The 16,901-nt window shown below is 46.2% G+C and overlaps 1 protein-coding gene across 2 annotated transcripts in view; it reads right to left on the reverse strand.

The window, feature by feature from the left end:
* LOC147706825 (ATP-binding cassette sub-family C member 10-like) overlaps window positions 1-16,901 on the reverse strand; it is an 875,391-nt gene that overhangs the window by 200,462 nt on the left and 658,028 nt on the right. For both annotated transcript variants that reach the window (XM_086925960.1, XM_086925959.1), the window contains exon 16: window positions 7,775-8,118. In XM_086925960.1, coding sequence (XP_086782086.1) covers window positions 7,775-8,118 — 344 coding nt within the window. The remainder of the gene's footprint in view (window positions 1-7,774; window positions 8,119-16,901) is intronic.

Genomic DNA, 16,901 nt, shown 5'->3' on the forward strand with positions numbered 1-16,901 from the left:
GTATGGAGATGGAAGACGACAGCTTGGGGCAAGCCCACCTTCAACAGCCAGTTTAGATAGGGGAAGACTGGAACCCCTGATCTGCACAAAAGAGCTGTGACCACAGCCATCACGTTTGTGAACACCCGAGGAGCACTGGCAAGGCCAAAAGGGAGCACAGTGAACTTAAAATGTTAATGGCTGACCGTGAACCAAAGGCAATGTGGGCTGACAGGATGGGGATATGAAAATAACCATCCTGCAAGTCCATCGCCACCATCCAGTCTCCTGGGCCGAGTGCAGACAGAACTTGGGCTTGGGTAAGCCTTTCGAACTTCTCCTTCCAGAGGAAGAAGTTGAGGGTCTAGAGATCTAGGATAGGATGCAGGCATTTGTCCTTCTTGGGTACCAGATAGTAGAGGGAATAACAATCACAACCTACTTCTGGCACAAGGACCCTCTCTATAGCTCCTTTGGCCAAGAGAGCTGATATTTCCTGGTGGAGAAGTGCCAAATGATCCTCGGACATGCGATTGTAAGAAGGTGGAATGGAGGGAGGGGCAGTCTTGAAGGGGAGGGAGAAGCTCCTTCAGACTATGTGCAGAACCCACCTGTCCGACATAATGGATTGCCAGTGGAGGGGGGATGGCAGATCCTGCCTCCGAATGGCTGGTGATGGGCCCGGAATATCGAACTAGGAAGGTTTGGAGGTGGTGGCGGGGGAGGGGGGCAGAGTGGACTGGCCTGCCCGCTGGCTCCCTGACCCACAATGAAGCAGGGTCCCATGTCCGTGGCTACACAGATGCTGGATAGCTTCCACGACTCGGTGGCTAGGCTGGACAGGACGTGGTTTGGCGTCTCTTCCGTAGCCACAAAAGGGATGAAAGGCAGACTGAGGTGGACGAGAGGAAGCCGTGAGGTCCAAGGATCTGGCCATAGCTCAAGAATCCTTGAAGCGCTCAAGTGCTGAGTCTGCTTTGTTGCCAAAAAGGCGAGTGCCATCAAAGACTGGACATCTCCAGAGAAGCCAGAAGTCCTCAAAAAGGCGTAGAGTCTAACAGATACAGACTTGGCAATCATTCTGCCCAGTGAGTCGTGGTATCCAGTCCACATCGTATGGTGAATTTGGCTGCATCTCTGTCGCCGGCAACTGCTGGAGAGAGAACAGCCTGGGCCTCCTCCGAGCACTGAGGCAGCACCTGCGCGACCATATTCAAGATAGTATGGGAGTATCGGCCCAAGAGGCATGTGGCATTCACAAACCGCAATGCCAAGCTGGACGAAGAGAACATATTCTTCCCAAGGTGGTCCAGCTTCTTGGATTCCCTATCTGGGGGAGCAGAAGGGAATGTGCCTTTTGATGATGAGGCTTGGACTACTAAGCTCTCAGGAGAGGGGTGTTGGGTCAGAAACGCTGTGTCAACCATGTCTACTCGCCAGTCTGGTAACTCAAGCTGGTCAGTTAAAGGGTCCAGCAGCCCCTCCCAGTCCTATTCTTCACCTTCTAGTCCAAAAGGAATGCCAGGAATGAAAACAGGGACGAAAATTGGAATCAAAGTCAAACAACGTCAGTCCGGCTCCGTGTCCACTTCTGGGATGAGGATGGGGTCGGTGCCAACCGGGGGCACCGGTCAATGCCGCGAGCATCATTGTCAGAATTGAGGCAGGGGAAGAAAGAGTGAGATCAACCACGTCAATCCGGATCCAGGCCTGGATCAACAGGGATTCTCCAGAGCTGCGGCCGGAGCTGCCGGCATCAAAGTCCCAGGGCCCTTGACTGACTCTGTGGGGCCCAAAAGCAAGTCAGCGGAGCCGGGCTGCCCCAAGATGAGGTACATGGTCTCATAACATTTTTGAATCTGGGCAGGAGATGCTCTGGCTCCCCAAAGGGTGGGAGGCGCGGAGAGGTCTTAGAAGAAGGCGCCGGAGATGGAACCTTCAAGAGGGTTGTGGCAGCCGACCAACAGGGAGGAGGCAAAGAACGCCTGTGCTTCTTCTAAACTTCTTGAAGACTTCCCTAATGACTTTGAGTGCGATTAGTGTGGGCTCCGAGACTGTTCTCAAGACCTTCCCCTCAAACCAGAACGGGAGCGACTCAAAGCTAGGCGCTAGGCCTCCAGCAGCTTTCGGGACTGCTCCGGCAAAGCCTTCAGGTTCATGACCCGACACTCAGAGCATGACTTTGGGTGATAGTCGTGCTCTAGGCACTAAAGGCACACAAGGTGCGGATCTGTCATGGACATCACCCCATGACAGGAGCCACAAGTCTTGAAGCCGGTCCGACACTTGAACATCCCTAGATGCACCAGGAGGAGACTCGAAAAAGAAGTCGACAAAAGTCAAAAAAGATTGGCCAAAAAAATGGCTACGGGTCAGCCCTAGCAAACAAATCCACAGAGGGAAAAAGGTCCTAGGGACAGTTTACCGACCAACTCACAGATTTAATCCCCAATTCAAATTTTATTTTTATCAAACAATATCTGGTGGTCAAAAGAAAGGGTAAATAGGGAGACAAATACTAATTGCATAACAAGAGTGCAAGAACCCAACAGATATGCTCAAATAGACAGGAAAGGGACCTTAATGAAATAGTCGGATTTCCATCAACTGTCAAGAGAGGCCAGTGTCATCACTTGGATATCCTTCCTTCCTACCACAACCTCTCTTGATCACAAAAGGAAAGATGTGGTTCGGATTTCGTATAGATCACTGAAAAGTGAAAAGAATAACCAATGTAGTCACTTATTTCAAGGAAACAGCTGTAGGATATCTATTTGGTTGGGTGATGGGAAATATTTGTGCAGTGCAGGTGAGTGAAAGTTAAAAAAGATTTGGAAGAATATCTCTTCCAATCCTCTTAAAAAAGTGCAGGAAGTGGCTTTTAACAAATAGGCCACTTATCAGAAATGGCCAACCAGTTTCAGCCCGGTGGGCCACTAGCCCAGGCTTTCTTCAGGACCTCAAACATAAATGGCTACTGCGTTTCTATATTCGTGCAAATGTGCATAAAATCATTACAAACTTGTACATAATACCTCAATACCAGCAGGGTGATCTTCACACCTGTAAGAGATAATGACATAGATACATGTTGTGAAATACTATACCAGTTTCACCTCCTAGCCCTGACGCATAAGCCATACTGTCATTAGTTGGCTTATTTATGACAAAACAGACGCACTCACCTGTCTTGTATGAGGTACAAGCCTCCCCTCACCTGGCAACCACTCAGATATTGGGTTCTTGCACTCTTGTTATGCAATTAGCCTTGGTCTCCCTATTTGCCCTTTCTTTTGACCACCAGATTTTGCTGGTTAAGAATAAGGGATCTGCACTTAGGCCGGCGCCGTAAAAGAGACAACTGACATCACCGCACATGGTTGGCATCTATGTAGGTCCCGCAACGTCATCCCGGCACCCACGCATCGGTCGACGGACGCGCAGCGGACCGACACCACCTAACGAAGCATAGGGGTGCTGCTGAAGAAAAAATCTCTGGAACCAGACTGACGTTAGGGGAACATTCTAAGGTAAAGAATCTACAACTAACAGTCTCTATCAAATAAGGAGATCCACATCAATTTTATATGAATGAGCTTTGTTTGCGGTTTATTTTACACTTACCTCTTCGCAAAAAGGTAAGTGCTTTTTTCAAGAAAAATACTTTAGTCTTTCAAAAGTCGACACAGTGCAATTTTCAAAGGTAAACAGCCATTATTACGTGGCTATTACACCGCATACCATTACTTCGCAAGCGTTACAACGCATGCGATGTATCAACGCGTAGCCTTTACTACGCAAATTGTTACATCGCATGCGTTGTAATGCTATTCCACAGTGTGATGACTGAAAAAGGCTGGGGATGCACGTTTTCGGGAACATTTTGTTGAATCCTAATATATGCACTCCACAGCAATAGGATTTGGAGACAGAGGAGCAACATGACTTCGTGCATGATTTAACTCTTAAACTAGGTTGCTTGAAGTTCACGTACTGTTTAATAACGGAGCAGGCTCTCTTTTATCCCCACATGACGATCCACATCGCAGGGTTTCTGCTTAGAGCACATCTGTGGCTGCTAAGTGGCAGGATGACGCAGAGTTAAATACATTAAACACGTCTCCTCCAAGAAGTCAAAGTTTCCTGTTTAAGATTTCCCTGCAATGCGCGCTGCTCATAGCTCTTTAAGGTCATTGTGTTCTCTTGGGCAGACGGCTTTACGTGCAATGTGCCTAGCAGCCCTGCCAATTGGTGTGTATGTCTCTTTCACCTGGCCTCCTCATGCATCCCGATGGTCGCCCCATCCCTTCCCCACTCTAGCGCGTTGTGGAGCCCTGGGCGAGGCGTGGTGGGCTGAGACACACAGGAGGGATTCCCGGCGCCATGTGCATGTGTGTTCGAAACAGTCCCTTTCTTGGCACTGCGCAGGTGTCAGTGGAGTCTGTCCAACAGTCGCTGTTCTGTGAACTAGTCCCTGGATATCTCCTGGCAGGGGTCCTGAAAGGAGAATGAGAGGAACGAGGTAGGCGGGAGGCCAGCAGGGAGCTATAAACAAATATGACTCGTTAGTACGCAAACATGCGCAATAAAAACTTGCGTAGTAATGATATTTGCGAAGTTAAAACTTCGAACTAAAAGCATGCAAACTATTGGTTTGCGTAGTAACGAGTCATATTCATTTTCAAACACTTCAATGTTAAACTATGGAGGGAAACGACAATGCGGTTTCATGGGTAAATACCCAACTTACAGCTCCAGTCTTCAGGGTTTAAGATCAACAGAGTGCAAGGTACAGGGAAGCACAAAGTATGCACCACCAGCGGCACAGGAGAGGCTGGGTGCGAGGTCAAACTTGAAGATGGGCCAAATGTGTTTCAATGGAGGCTGGGGGTGCTTGGAGCCACACTGCTAGCAGGCAAGTAAATTGGTAGCATGGACCAAGCTTCGGGGCTTAGAGCAAACACGGGGGCCACAAGGCAGCACCAAACATACAGCACCAGCAGCACAGGGGCAGCCAGGTGAGGGATGCAAAGACCACATCGGGCACCCAATGCTTTTAAACGGAGAAACTCGATTGGACAAACAGGCTGCAGGCGTCGTACCAGGGGCTGCTGGGATGTCACCAGTGACAGCAGAGTTAAGTAGAGATGCTGTGGGTTGCAGGGACACTATTGGTTGAGACCTCCAACGCCCAGGGGCTTTGGGTGCAGGGGTGTGCTTTCATGTCAGATTTTTCTTACCTGGTCTGGTAGCTGTAGGGGGAGCCTCTGGACTCAGTCTGCTGGTGTCATCGTGGAGTCCAGAAGGAGTCAGCCAATGCTGGACTTGTGGTCAGGATAGCTGGGGAATCTATTCTAGATCGCTGGCCACTTGATCATGGGCCGGATGCATCGGTTGCAGAGTGTGCAGGACTCGCGGTTCCGCAGGGCTCCAAACTCCTTTGTGTAGATTTCTTGGGGAAAGAGCTGCTGTCCTCAGGAGTTCTGGTCTTTGTCAAAAGGTCAAAAGTCAGGCAGTCCTCCTCGGGTTCTGGAGATCACTGGCTGCAGGACAGGCATTGTCTCCTTTGCAGGATTTTTTCCTGGTATCAGTTTGGGTTTATTGAGAGGAGTATTTGGGTACCAAACACTCATGGGTTCAGAGAAGCCATCATGGTGTTAGGGAACTCGAGTTGTCGAGTTTCCAGTCCATGTACTCTATGTCTTCCCTGGCACTTACAGTATCTAACAATGGACTTAAATATTGTATGGGCATATATGCTCTAGCAGATATGCAATCAAGGAAGGGGGAATGCAGGCTTTTGAAAGTTCCAGCATACTTGCCCTAGTCAAAGTACAACACAAAAAGCTATGCAGTTCCTAAGGGGGGAAGGAAGGTAAAAAGGCGGGATCCTAAGCAGGAAGAAAACAGGTATCTAACAAAAGGAGGGAAGGGAAATCCTTCCTTTCAGAATGAGGGCCCTCACACACCCAGCCCGCTGGGTGTCATGCTTCATCATCGGGCATGCTCCTCATCGGGTTGGCGCTGCAATATCCGACGGGCACCCCATGCAGGGGCTCTTAGGCGGAGATATTTTGTTCCTTGCTGTTTGGTGCAGTGGGTGCCTTGGGAGTGTAGAAGTGCAGATGTGTAAGTCAAGTAGACCTTGTCGGTTAAAACAGGGAATTGCAAGAGTCAGGCAAAATAATGTTAATGATCCTGCCTTCCACCCTGATTAAAAAATGGAGTGGCGACTCTCCGCAATTATATTGCAGTTTGTTGCGCTCAATCTCATGCGGCCGACATGTTTCTTGCCTATTAGTCAGGTGGATCTGGCGGCAATTCCTCAGGACCTAGTGAAAAAGTGATATGTCTAAACTAAAAACAATGTTAATGCGGTGTGTTAACCAAATTTTACCATCAGTTGCACCAGAAAGGTGTGGTACCTGTTAATGCAGCGGCCAATCTATAAAGACAAATGAGAGAATCATTTCATTCAAGATGACATTATAACTTAATGGATCGCGCCATCATACTCCCCTATGATACACCACTGTATGTACACACATAGCAATGGTGAGCCTCACATTGTGAAGGTGGCTGAGACCTAGCCTGAATCAGCCATGCTCGCACCACAATGGTTAAACACAATTAGTGCAGCTATAGTGCCAAGTAGAGTAGGTAATATGTGTTTAAAAAGTAGTAGCAGAGTGATGAGATCGAACAACTCACCTATAAAATCATTGTGATTGCCCCCATCAAATCACGGCATGTGATCGACACGTTAAGGTGACTAGTGTTCTAGGGAGGGGGCCAAATGATGTGAACAATTAATAAAAAATGAAGTGGAGGCAGAGGTCCTCACTCAGAGTACAGAATAGAAGTCACAGCATCTGATGTGGCAAGGGTAGTGACTGAGGTGGCTTATTGTCAGGGCCCCACCTCAGGGTCTGTCAAACACGGTCTGGGTGGCACCAAGCCCACAGGCAACCACAAACCGAACGCACGGCGGCCCTGAGAGGCCAGCCACACAGTCTGGTGGTATAATGCACCCTGCCTTAGGGCTGGAAGGCCTGCTAGAGGGGTGACTTACCTATACCTTAGGCAGTGCTAGTTGACATGGCACACTGTTGACTTTGTCGTTTTGTCTGCACTAGGCCTTGGATGCTGCAGTCGCAGTCTACATGGCCTAGGTGAGGAGTCATTAGGGGACCCTCTTCAGTCCCAATGCCCTATATACCCAGGTACCATTTACCAGGGACTTACACGAGCCTGAAGGGCCAAATGTGGAACATTTTTAGGGATGAAGCACTGGCACAGGGGACCTGGTTGGAAGGAACCCTGTGCACTACAATCGAAACCACATCAAATACCAGGCAAAAAGTGGGGGCTAACCGTGTCAAATGCGGAACTTTCTCACAACTCGGTTCTACGCCGCCGCTCCACACCAGACTAACTCACTTCGCTCTATCCCACTTCACGCTATGCCACCATACTCTACGCAGTCCACTCTACTCCACGCCACTCTAAGCCAATCTACTCCACGCCACTCTGCACCTTTCCACTCCACTACAATGCTGTACAACATGTCTGAAAGCCATCACTCCTTACTAAGAGCAGCTATTCTTCAAACGTCCATGTTTTACCAACATCCATTTGCCTAGGATTAGAAGAGCAAAACAAGTAAAAGAAAGTGCTCTGGCATGCTACAGAACAAGTAGCAATTAACCACCTGTGGTTCAGTCAAAGAGCCACTCAAAATTTCATCAGATGCCAACAGGAAATGTGCAAAAACTGAATGGATGGAATTGCTTACCTGCTTGTAGCCAGGGTGGCACGAATGGTGGTCAGCCCGGTCAGGGTTTCAGAGAAGTGGATGAAGATGGGGGACAAGGTGATGCTGCAAAGCCGTTTCAGTTCCCTTGAAGTGTGGCGGTAGTACTGCTGGATATAGAAGTAGAGGGTTGCCAGAGGCACCATGACCAGAATCATCCATGGTAATAGGTAGCTTGTCACCACCACAGTACCCAACAGGAAGAATAGAGAAATCAGAAAACTGTTGAGGACATTGGGGAGGCTCTTGTCGGCGTGGTACAAGTCGGATGAGAAACGGTTGATGATTCGACCCATCGGAGTAGTGTTGAAGAAGGTTACAGTCGTCTAGCAACAAGACAGAAAGATTACTATGAAAAATATGGCTTTCTGCTACAATTAGAGAACAAAGCACACGTTCATTGAATTCATCCTTTATAAAAAAAAAAGAGCCCTATTTTGATCGCCTAAAACAGAGGTCTTTAAAGTCGGTTGTGGAGTGCCAGATCCATGACAGATATTTAGCATATCCCTGTAGGAGGCTGGCTTGTTATATGGTGTTCCCTTATGTAAGTGTAGCACCCTGCACTAATCCAGACAACCCTTATGGTAATTTTAGTGGCCTTAAACGACCTGAGAAAGCTCTCTAAGTGCTAGCTTTGCAGAGCAGCCTTTAGGCTTAGTCCAGAAGGAGTGTAAAGCAGCTTGTTTTACTTTTACTTAATCTTATGGTATGCGTTAAGTGAAAAAGAACCACACAGTGTAGTTATAAAAGAAAATGCTTCTTACCCAGTATGCATCTTTTCTTGGCATCGCCATCTGGTGTTGGGCCGGATGTTTGCACTTTGTTTTTCTTTGAAGAAGTCTTTGTAGTCACAAGGTAGGTGGCTCCTCCTTTCAGTGATAGAGCGCATGGGCATCGACTCCATCCTTAGAGTGTTTTGCCGTAAGTGTGATGATGGAGGTAGTAAGAGTAGAAAGTGATGTCCATGTATAGTGTATCTAAGTAAGATAATACTGCAACAGGTAAAGGTACCCGGGGAGGCGGGTGGGTGCATATGAATCTACAGCGCTACATGCCAAGAACAGATGCGTACTTGGTAAGTAGCATTTTCTGTTCGAGGCATATGAGATGTAGATCACATGCTTTAGCATAGACTATACAGCAGTTATGTACCAAGTGGTGGCTAACCTATATCTGTTGCAGTAGTCTGAAATAGTGTTCTCAAAACTGCCTGGCCCATACTAGATTGTTGTTTTGCTAACACATCTACACAATAGTGCTTTGTGAATTTGTGTGGTGTAGACCATGTTGCAGCTTGGCAGATGAAATCTAAGGGTATGTTCCCTAAGAATGCCATAGAAATCCCTAGTTTGCGTGTAGAATGCGCTCTAGGGGGAATTGTTAAGGTACGTTTAGCTTTAAGGTAGCATATTTGGATGCACTTAACTATCCATCGTGCAATACTTGCTTTTGAAATGGTATTGCCTTTATGTGGTGGGGAAAAAGCAACAGAGTTGTTTAGTTTTCCTAAAAGATTTGGTTCTTTCAATGTGATAAGGTGTCGCTCTTTTCACATCTAATGCGTGAAGAGCACGTTCTGCTACTGAGTCTGGTTGAGGAAAAAACACAGGGAATTCAACAGACTGGTTGAGATGAAAAGCAGAAACGACTTTGGGTAAAACTTTTGGTATAGTCTTTAGAACCACTTTATTTTGGTGAATTTGTAAAACTGGTTCTTGTATGGTTAGTGCCTGGAGCTCACCAACTCTTCTGAGAGATGTGATGGCTATGAGGAAGGCTACTCTCCAAGTCAGAAAATGTAGTTCGCATTTGTGCAAAGGCTCAAATGGTGGGCCCATGAGTCTTGTAAGGACTATATTATGATTCCACATGGGAGAAGGTGGAATTCTAGGAGGAATGGTTCTTTTGAGTCCTTCCATAAAGGCTTTGATAGCGGGTATGCAAAAGAAAGACAAGCGTTGTCTGTTTGGAGAAGGTTCAAATGCTCTTGCAGCAATTTGTGTGATCTTGGAGGAATGTTTGGGGGATTGTTGGTAAGTTCCAGGCAAAAACGAGATTGTATAATTTGTAGAACCCATTTGTCTGAAGTTATTGTATTCCACGCGGGTAGAAATTGAGAAAGCCGTCCCCCGACAGGTGTGGAATGATGGGGGGTGGAAGAGTGATGTCATTGTTTGTTGGCTGCAGGGGAATTTTGTGATGAGTTACCTCTACCTCTTCCCTTGCCATTGTTGCCTCGAAAACCTCCTCTAAAGTAGCCTCAAGAAGAGGGTGACTCATTGTTACCCCTGTAGGAGGTAGAGGTATTGTCCAAGGATATGTCCTTTGAGCCCCCCCTGTAAAAGGAACGGCAAAAGGAGCTTCGATTGGAAGGGAGCTGCAGATTTTGCAACCTCTGTACCCTTCTTCATTTTTTCTAAAGAAGTATCAACTTCAGGTCCGAAGAGGTGTTCTTTATCAAATTGTAGGTTTAAAATGGAAGCTTGGACTTCGTGTTTAACCCTGAAACTCTGAGCCAAGTATGGCGTCTTAAAAGAACACTAGTGCTAACTGTGCAAGGTGCAGTATCAGCTGCATCTAAAGCACATCTAATGGATGTATTTGAAATGAGCTTTCCTTCCTGAATTAAATTATTTGCTTTATTTTTATGTTCATCTAGTAAGAATTGGAGCAATGTTTCCAGTTCATCGTAATGAGCCCTGTCATAACGTGCTAAAAGAGCCTGGGTATTGTCAATACTCCAATAACTGGGTGCCTGTGCCGCTACTCTCTTGCTCGAGGCATCTATAAGCTTGGATTCTTTATCAGGAGGAGGGGCCTCTCCTGTGGTTTGAGAATTTGCTCTTTTGCAAGCGTAAGAGACCACTGGGGAGTCTAAAAGAACTTGACTCTTGATGTGGATTGGGTCTGTAGGTGCCAACTTATATTTTTTGTCTCCTCTGGGTGTGATAATCTTTGCACACACAGGGTCCTTAAAAATGTCATCTGCATGCTCGAGCATCCCTTTGAGCATGGGCAGTGTGTGTGTTGTTCTTTGAGAAACACGTATGGTCTCAAAGAGAACATCTTCTTCAAGGGCCTCTTTGTGAAGTTGGACCCCATGGTATTTGGCAGCTCTATTGAGTAACTCTATGTACCCTACATGGTCCTCTGGTGGAGAGGGTTATAAAGGGTTTAGATCAGGATCATTGTCTGTATTAAGATCTGTATTGTAGTCAGTTCGTGGATCAGTACTAATGTTCCCTGCTACCTGCCCATATCCAGTATCTTGGTGGTCAGGTGACTGTAGTTGTGGTGAATGTGTAGGAGTAATTAACAAATTTGGGTCAAGTGGGGAAGGAGGAGTAAGAGGAGGAGGAGAAGGGTTAGTACACAGATTTTTCCTCTTATGAGGAATGTGTGAAGCTTCCTCCATCACTGACTTTCATTTAGTTGGCAGTTTTACATGAATATGTCCAGTTTGTGGAGTAAACACTATTTCTTTCTGTTTCGGGTCAGTATTGGAATGTGGGACGTCGAAACAAGGCTCCTTGGATGGGGGAGGAGCTGTTTTGCCTTTCAGTGTCAGAATTTTCAGTGCCGAAGGTTTTAGCTCCGAGGCTTTCGGATCGGAAGTTTTAAGTTTCAGTGCCGCAGGGAAGGTCATGATAACGTGCTTGGATTTGTGTGCCAAAGGTTTCGGGTCGGTGCCCGAATGAGGCCGACTCGATCCTGCGCCGGAAGGCTTCGATGCCGAGCCCGAAGGCAGGGCGTTCGAAAACTGATCTCTGTGCCGACCTTATCCCGAAGGCAGAGGAGGGCCAGAGCCTTTTCCTTCGGCATGTTTTGGGACAGAGGAGTATCAGTACTTAGTGTAGGCAGACCCATTGGAATGCCTTCTTCCATGTCAGAATCATCATCGGACACGGAAGTGTCTTCCTCCTCTTCCTCAGCTCCTTGTGCGTCGAAGACTTCATGATCGGAAAGTTCTCCAAAGATGTCCGGTGCAGAGCCGCTTTGTTCGTGCATTTCATGGCGGCGATCCCAACGATCATGAAGCGTCTTCTTGGGTGGTAAAGATCGGCACGCGTCGCAGTACAGTTCCTTGTGTTTGGGCGATAGACACAAGTTGCACATTTCGTGCAAGTCGGTGCGCAGAAAATTAGCGCGACACCCGGGACAGAATTTGAATGGAGTGCGTTCCATCTTCTGCGAGCTAGCCCGACGCGGTTAGGCCGAACAACCTTTCACAAATGTTCTGATAGAAGACTTTGAACCAATATGATACGCGGGGAATGGGAAACGAGATCGAGAAACAATACCGTTGAGGGTAGTGGATAACACACCAAGGGTAACCGGAGAAACTGTGTCGAACCGGAGCGCAGCAATTCACGTCCGAACCCGATGGTGGAAAAAACCAATCTAACAATGAAGTCGATGCCCATGCACACTATCACCGAAAGGAGGAGTCACCTACCTCGTGACTGGAAGAGACTTCTTCGAAAAAAAAACAAAGGGTAAACATCCGGACTCAACACTAGATGGCAGACACAAAGCATGCGATCTACAGCTCACATGCCTCAAACACATGTATATATATATATATATATATATATATATATATATATATATATATATATATATATATATATATATATATATATATGTGTGTGTGTGTGTGTGTGTTTGTGTGTGTCTGTGTGTAAGGAGAGCATGTAGAGCTGCAGAGTCCTACACTTAGCAAGACCTGGTGTTGGGCTCGGATGATTGCAGGTTGTTGTCTTCTTGGAAGAAGTCTTTGTAGTCACGAGATAGGTGACTCCTCCCTTGGACAATACTGCGCATGGGCATCGGCTCCATCCTTAGATTGTTTTTCGCCATGATGGGAAATGATGGAGTTAGTAGAAGTAAAGAGAAAGGATGTCCATGCGTGTGCATCTAATTAAGATGAGCTGCAGAGTCCTACACTTAGCAATAGATCGACACCTGGTGTTGGGCTCGGATGATTGCAGGTTGTTGTCTTCTTGGAAGAAGTCTTTGTAGTCACGAGATAGGTGACTCCTCCCTTGGACAATACTGCGCATGGGCATCGGCTCCATCCTTAGATTGTTTTTCGCCATGATGGGAAATGATGGAGTTAGTAGAAGTAAAGACAAAGGATGTTCTATGCGTGTGCATCTAATTAAGATGAGTACTGGAACGGATGCAAGTCCCGGGGAGGGCGTGTAGGACTCTGCAGCTCTACATGCCAAGAACAGATGCATACTGGTAAGTAGCATTTTCCGTTCGAGGCATATGAGCTGCAGATCCTACTCTTAGCAACGATTGTGCAGCAGTGTCTCCTCTAGTGGTGGTCGCTTGTATCCGTTGCAGCATACTGAAATAGTGTTTTAAGGACAGCTTGGCACACTGCAGCTTGCTGCCTGGCTTGCACATCAACACAATAGTGTTTAGTGAAGGTGTGTATTGTAGACAATTTTGCTGCCTTGCATATGTCCTCTAGTGGTATGTTTCCTAAGAAAGCCATAGAGGCTCCTAGTTTGCGAGTGGAGTGTGCTCTAGGAGGAACTGTTAGTGTACGTTTAGCTTTTTGATAGCATATTTGAATACACTTTACAATCCATCTGGCAATTCCTTCTTTAAAGATGGGATTGCCTTTGTGTGGGGGAGAGAAAGATACAAATAGTTGTTTTGTCTTTCTGAAGGATTTAGTCCTGTCTGTGTAATATAGTAGAGCTCTTCTAACATCTAATGTGTGTAAAGCCCTTTCTGCAACAGAGTCCGGTTTTGAAAAAACACTGGTAACTCTACTGATTGGTTTAGGTGAAAAGGAGTAATCACTTTTGACAGGAATTTAGGATTGGGTCTAAGAACCACTTTGTTAGGATGTATTTGAAAAAATGTTTCTTCTATTGTGAATGCTTGTATTTCACTAACTCTTCTGAGAGAGGTGATGGCAACAAGGAAGACAGTCAGTTTCCATGTTAGAAATTGCAGTTCACAATTATGTAAAGGCTCAAAAGGGGGGCCCATGAGTCTTGTAAGGACCACATTTAGGTTCCATACTGGTGCAGGTGGTAACCTAGGTGGGATTATTCGTTTTAATCCTTCCATAAATGCTTTTATTGCAGGTACTCTAAAGAGAGATAGATGTTGTCTATTTTGTAAATAGGCTGCAATTGCTGCTAGGTGCAGGCGTATGGAAAAATAAGCCAAATTGGACCTTTGTAGGTGTAGAAGGTAGCAAATGATATTTTTGGATGGAAACATCCAGACGATCAATGTGATTGTTGTTACAGTAAATTGCAAATCTTTTCCACTTAGCAGCATAATATGCTCAGGTAGTGGGTCTTCTAGCTTCTTTAATGATATTCATACAGTCTGGTGGTAAGTTTAAGTAACCAAACTCTAGGACTTCAGGAGCCAGATCGCCAAATTCAGTTGTCTTGGTTCTGGGTGCCTTATTTCTCCATGGTTCTGTGGTAGCAGGGATGGCGTGAGCCGTAATTTCTGATGTGGAACCAGTGAGAGATCTAGTAGTGTAGTGAACCACGGCTGGCATGCCCATGTGGGAGCCACTAGTATTAGTTTGAGAGACTGTTGTCTGAGCTTGCATACTACTAGTGGAATGAGTGGGAGAGGCGGAAAAGCGTACGCAAATCTGCCTGACCAGTTCATCCATATTACATTCCCCTCCGACCGTGGGTGTGGGAACCTGGCGGCGAAGGTTGGGCATTTTGCATTTTCGTGGGTGGCAAACAGGTCTATCTGTGGATGTCCCCACATTAGGAAGAATGGTTGTAGAACTTGTGGGTGTCTCCCATTCGTGAATCTGTTGTGACTGACGACTCAACAGGTCTGCTATCTTATTGTGAATTCCTGGAAGGTGTTCTACTGTCAGATGTATGTAAATGTTCTGTGCAAGCTTGGACAGTTGCAGAGAGTGTGTCCCCCCCTGTTTTTGTATAAAATACATAGCTGTCATATTGTCCGTCCGGACTAGGACAGCTTTGTTTTGTATTTGTACTTGAAAAGTTTTGAGTGCTAGGAAAATTGCTAGCAACTCTAGAGGGTTGATGTGGAACTGTTTCTGTTGATTGTTCCACTGACCTTGTGTGGTATAATGCAAGAGATGGGCTCCCCATCCTGTGAGGGATGCATCTGTCATAAGCACTATCTGTGGAACAGGGTCTAGGAACGGCCGTCCCTTTAAGTTTTTTGTGTTCCACCATTGCAGAGAGCGATATGTACGGCTGTCTACCAACACCAGGTCTGTGAGCTGACCTTGAGCCTGATTCCATTGTTGTGCTAGACATTCTTGTAGTGGGCGCATTTGCAGTCTTGCGTGAGGAACTATAAAGATGCAAGACGCCATCATGCCTATTAGTTTCATGAACACTCTGGCTTGGAGAGAGTGCTGGCATTGAAAAAGGGAGACTAAGTTCTGAATACTTTGAATCCTGACTTGACTGGGATACGCTAGAGCTGTAGATGTGTCTATGGTAGCTCCTAGATATTGATGAACGTACGAAGGCTCTAGGTGCGACTTGGTGTAGTTTATCGTAAATCCTAAATTGTGCAATGTTTGAATTGTTTGTTTTGTGTGTTGTACACATTGGTTGAACGATCTTGCTTTTATGAGCCAGTCGTCGAGGTAAGGGAAGACATGTATTTTTTGTCTTCTGAGATGTGCTGCTACTACTGCTAAGCACTTTGTAAACACTTGTGGTGCTGTTGTGACCCCGAATGGAAGGACTTTGAACTGATAGTGTTGTCCTTGTATGACAAACCTTAGATACTTCCTGTGCGCAGGATGTATAGGAATGTGAAAGTAGGTATCCTTTAGGTCTAGTGTGGACAGAAAATCTCCCTGCTGTAGTAATGGGAGTACTTGTTGTAAAGTGATCATGTGAAAATGATCCGATTGTATGTAGTGGTTGAGGGGCCTGAGGTCGAGAATTGATCTAAATGTCCCATTCTTTTCGGGAATTAGGAAGTACAGGGAGTAAACTCCTGTTCCTTGTTCCTCTAAAGGAACTACTTGAATAGCATCTTTTTGTAGAAGTGCTAGAAATTCCTGCTGTAGCAGAGTTATGTGGTCTGTGGACATTGGACGCTGCCTGGGTGGTATGTTTGGGGGGGTTGCTGTGAGTTCTAGGCAGTAACCATGTTGGATAATTTGTCTTACCCACCTGTCTGTTGTGATGGAGTTCCAGACAGGTAGGAACTGTGAAAGTCTGCCCCCCACAGGAGTGGAATGCTGTAGGGGAGGCAGAGGGAAGTCACTGTTTGGGAGTGGAAGAGGAGCGGTTGTTGTTATTACCTCTGCCTCTTCCCTTGTTGTTGTTGCTTCTGTATCCTCCTCTAAAGTATCCTTTATTAGAGGAGGTTTGCATGTTTGTTTTAAAAGATGATGTGGTCTCTGTGCCTGTTTGCTTTGCGCCTCCTCTATAGAAGGAGCGGCGAAAAGAACCTTTTTTTTGGGTGGATTGTAACGCACCCATAGACTTAGCTGTGTCTGTGTCCTTTTTCATTTTCTCTAGTGTGTGGTCTACTTCCGGCCCAAACAACTGGTTTTGATTGTATGGATGGTAGTTTGTACCTCTGGTTTAAAACCTGAAATGCGTAACCATGCATGACGTCTGAGAATCACACTAGTATTGACTGCTCTGGATGCTGTATCAGCTACATCTAGTGTGCATTTAATTGAGGCATTAGATATTAGTTTGCCTTCTTGTAAGAGCTCTGCTGCCTGATCTTTGTATTGATCTGGGAGATGTTCCATTAACTTTTTTAGTTGGTCGTAGTGAGCCCTGTCGTAGCGTGAAAGTAAGGCTCGTGTGTTTGCTATGCGCCATATGTTTGCTGCTTGTGCAGCAATCCTTTTTCCCGACGCATCAATAATTTTTGATTCCTTGTCAGGCGGGGGTGTGTCACCAGAAGTCTGGGAATTGGCTCTTTTACGTGCATTTGACACTACCAAAGAGTCTAGTGGCAGATGTCCCTTAATATAGACGGGATCAGCTGGTGCTGGTCTATACTTTTTTTCTACTCTGGGATTTAGCACTCTACATCTTACTGGATCTTTAAAAATATCCGGAGCATGTTTAATAACCCCTTTGATCAT

Source organism: Lissotriton vulgaris, chromosome 6 (genome assembly GCF_964263255.1).
Source record: "Lissotriton vulgaris chromosome 6, aLisVul1.2, whole genome shotgun sequence".
Lineage (NCBI taxonomy): Eukaryota > Metazoa > Chordata > Amphibia > Caudata > Salamandridae > Lissotriton > Lissotriton vulgaris.